This window comes from Limulus polyphemus, unplaced genomic scaffold (genome assembly GCF_000517525.1).
Source record: "Limulus polyphemus unplaced genomic scaffold, Limulus_polyphemus-2.1.2 Scaffold405, whole genome shotgun sequence".
Lineage (NCBI taxonomy): Eukaryota > Metazoa > Arthropoda > Merostomata > Xiphosura > Limulidae > Limulus > Limulus polyphemus.
The window spans coordinates 160,823-165,204 of NW_013666015.1; the positions used below are offsets into that span (position 1 = coordinate 160,823).

Consider the following 4,382-nt stretch of genomic DNA (forward strand, 5'->3'; position numbering starts at 1 on the left):
GTTATACCCAAACACTAGTTATTACCATCCAGACATTGTTATGCCCAAAAGCTAGTTTTGAATAACCAGGCATGTATGAATCTAATCAAAAAGGCTATACATTGCTCAGTAATGACCGCGCCTAAACGTTAATATTAAAAACAAGATTGCATTTATATGTTAAGATCATGTATTAATCTGTGATGGCCATACCTAATTATCTAAGTCATTAGTCGCCCATTCAAGACTGTATCTAAATATTAGAATTAAAAGTAACCAGGCATGACCTTTCCTAAATATTAAAGTCGCCGACTTACCATTTAGGATTCTATATAAATATTAAGATTATGTAATAATGTTTTATTATACAACTCAGAGGCGTCAGAACCAAAGGTTCTGGGGGTGCTGTAACACTCCTACTCTTACATATTTGACTTATATAGCAACTGTAAATAATATTATTGTATTAATTTTATGGGGGCATGTCCCCTTACTCCTTTGATTGAGCTGCATTTGGCAGCACGGAAGCATCTTTCAGCAACTCCTTATACTTTCAATCTCTGCTTTGTAAAATCTGTATGTCTAGCCAAGCAACTTCTTCCTACACAACTGCAAATAAATTTTAAAGGCATTAACTGATCATTCAAGGCAGTATCTACATAATTAAGTTTCAAGTGATTAAGCATCACTAGTCCTAAATATTCAAGTCGTCAACTTACCATTCAAGACTGTGTCTAAATATTAAAGTCAAAAGTAGTCAAGCCTAACTAGTCCTAGATATCAAAGTTACAAGTAAACAAAAATGACTAGTTTTAAATATTAATGCCATGCCCTAATCAGTCGTTATTGTGCCTAAGCGATAGGAAAAAGATAAACTACCATGGCATTTGCATGTCTAAACTTTAACACAATAAAATAATTATTCACAACTAATCACTGACTATGTAAATGATAATAATTAAGCACATTTTTTGAATCACACATAATCATTCGATTACTATTTCTAATATATTTGTTTATTTAATTGTTGTCTATTTAGCTTCAAAATTTTTGGACAATAATTTAGAATACGAATGTAAATATTATTATAAATACTCAGGTATTTTTTTTCATCGTATATGTGTCCCACAAAAAGGCCTTTTATGTATTTAATTTTGCCCCCCCCCCCAATGACACAGCGGTATGTCTGCGGACTTAAAACGCTAGAAACCGGGTTTCGATAACCGTGTAGCTTTGTATTGAATTCCAGACAAACAATAAAGCGACTCTTTATTTTCTTATTTCCAAGTCTGTTGCTATGATCGGCTGTAAAATATGCTTCACCTATTAATTTTTCGAATAGAGCAGTAGGGCGAGGGGGGGGGTCTTTTCAATACGTTTGTAAATACCCTAAACTATTTGGCTTCTTTCCTGAGAACGTATATTAGTATATTGTCATCATCATCTTCATTGACAATATTCTTAATTTTAGAATATAGAAATAGATCGCGAACTGAGTAATACGGACTTTGTCAGAGAAATGACTTCAATTTACACATTTTTATACCTCTTAACTGTCTTTGATAACAAGTATGTTCAGCTACTGAGCTTCCTGTGTCTGCTTCCGCTCTTAATGGTCTAGGGCGGGCTTTCAATTGCGAGAAAGAGAAGGCATTAATGAACAACTTCAGCTGCGACGAAACCTGACGTATAATTGGGTCGAACTTCAACCCATCTGAGTTTGCGCGTGCCACTAAAAACATTTAGGAGACCCAGAAGACAAGTTCTTCGCTTTCTAGTCACATAGAGGTTGTGGAATCCGGTCTGCCTCCAAGGTCACTTACAGAGTTGTTCGTCTTTAAACTTGATCACGAAGAATAGCAGTTATAGTACTGAGTCCAAGTAGACTAGACAGCGTTTAAAAAAAAACTGTTCGCCATAAAGAAGAACTTGAATGTGGAGCAAAAAATATCATTACCTGACCGAATCAGTTCGTGTATAACCAGCAGAAACTTATTATTTTATATCTAGAATATTATAATGCCTCTTAATCAGCCCGAAACAACGCTAATCTTCTAAAATACAGAGAAAACTAAGCTTCATTATTAACACTTATTTCTCGAGTAGAAAGCATTCAACGAATAACGTCCACAATGGCTAACTGGACATTCTTGGAAAATTCCACCTCTGAAAACATTTCTGACATCCTGATGGAAGATATTCCTCATGAAAACGTTTTCATCCTACCTTGGTGGAAACAGACTCTCTGGAGCTTAGTGTTCGGAGGTATGGTACTGGTGGCCACAGGTGGCAATCTGATCGTCATCTGGATAGTCCTAGCTCACAAACAGATGAGAACAGTCACCAATTACTTCCTCGTCAATCTTAGTTTAGCAGACACCATGGTATCTACTCTGAATGTCATATTCAATTTTACCTACATGTTGAACACAGATTGGCCCTTTGGTTGGGCCTATTGTAAAATATCCAACTTTATCGCCATTGTCTCTGTGTCTGCGAGCGTCTTCACCTTGATGGCTATATCAATTGACAGGTAGGTTCCTGTTACAGTAAGATACATAGAAAACCAAATGAAAAAAAATGCTTGTATGTTCAAAATCCTACAGATTAACTCTATTCTTTTATATCAGGAGTTTTCTTGCTCGTATAAAATTATACAATAGCTATAAAACAACGTTATTTACAGAACACAACCTGCTAGTCATGATAATTGTTTTACTTTTCCTTACTATAGTATTATGCCATTGTCCATAATTATTTAGTGAACAGATATATTTATGCCAAAACCATTTTTAAAACCTGTTTCGAGAAATCAATAATAATAATAATCTGAAACAATTACTGAAGTATTCACAATAACCATTTGAGTTGGTCATTAATAAATATGTTAGTACTTACCTAAGTTCAAGTGTCACAAATCATGCGTTAATGGAAAAGTTAATGTGTCGTTAATTCGCTTTGATTATTACAAAAAAAAACTATTCAAAAGAGTGTGTTTTTAAAGAGTCATACTGTAGAACAATTAAGAATTGATAACAGTGACTGTACACTATTTTTGTTAATTAATAAATCAAAAAGTGTTAAAAATGGACGTTAAAATGTTTTTCCTTAATGGGGGACTACGGAAGATTATGTTAACGAATTTATTAATATTAATTTCCAAATGCATCGAGACTCCAGCTAAGACCATATCACGCTATCTTGATATTCCATGAATACTGCAATGTGATTTCGTTACTCTAATGGAATTTTTGTAGTACACACTGTAGCAGAGGCTCAAGCCTCTTGTCTCCGAAACACGAAGGAACACTTGTTTACTATAAATTCCGGACATCCTATTTATTTCTGTTAAAAACAACAGTTAAGATACTACGTCAAAGAAACTCCTTAGTTGTGTGTTATTCTTTAGTTGTAATAAACAGTCAGTTAAAACATAAACATGGAGGAATACTTTATTATATAGTTGCCTTGTCAGTTACGACGGTGTCATTGTGTATCATTCTATAGTTTAGAAACAACAGGGAGTGTGAAACGTTTCTATTTCTTGATTTTGTTATGTCAAACAGTTGAAACACAACTAGCTTTCTGAATGACTAAACTCACATAGCTATGCTACAGTGCCAGTTGAAAAACAATTGGGAGTGTGAACGTTTTTTGATTTTGTTATGTCAAATAGTTGATACGCAACCGGCTGTGTGATTGTTTGAATTCATATAACTATTTCGTAGCGCCAGTTGAGAAACAAAAATAAATATGAACGTTTATATTCATTGATTTTGTTATGTCAAATAGGCACAAATGGCTCTGTGATTGTTTGACTTCATTCAGCTGTTGTTGTTTGTAGTTAAGCACAAAGCTACACAATGGGCTATCTGTGCTCTGCCTACCACGGGTATCGAAACCCGGTTTCTAGCGTTGTAAGTCAGCAGATTCATTTAGCTAAGCCGCAGCGCAAGTTGAAAAACAACTAGGAATGTGAACGTTTGTATTTATCGATTTTATTTCAGATAGTTGATACACAATTGACTTTGTGATTGTTTAAGTTCATTTAGCTGTGACGTATAATGCCAGCTGGGAAACATTTAGGAATGTTTGAATGTTTATATTTAATCATTTTATCATGTAGAGACATTGAATGTTTGTATTTAATGATTCTGTCATGTGGAGACAGTAAATGTTTGTATTTAATTATTTTGTCATATGGAGACAGTGAATGTTTGTATTTAATGATTTTATCATGTAGAGACATTAAATGTTTGTATTTAATGATTTTGTCATGTGGAGACAGTGAATGTTTGTATTTAATGATTTTGTCATGTGGAGACAGTGAATGTTTGTATTTAATGATTTTGTCATGTGGAGACATTAAATGTTTGTATTTAATGATTTTATCATGTAGAGAT

General features: G+C 33.9%; 1 protein-coding gene across 1 annotated transcript in view; it reads left to right on the plus strand.

Moving 5' to 3' along the window:
• Window positions 1–1,740: 1,740 nt before the first annotated feature.
• Window positions 1,741–4,382, plus strand: part of LOC106458020 (tachykinin-like peptides receptor 99D) — a 56,218-nt gene continuing 53,576 nt past the window's right edge. The window contains exon 1 of the mRNA XM_013917469.2: window positions 1,741–2,512. Coding sequence (XP_013772923.1) covers window positions 2,112–2,512 — 401 coding nt within the window. The 5' untranslated portion in view covers window positions 1,741–2,111. The remainder of the gene's footprint in view (window positions 2,513–4,382) is intronic.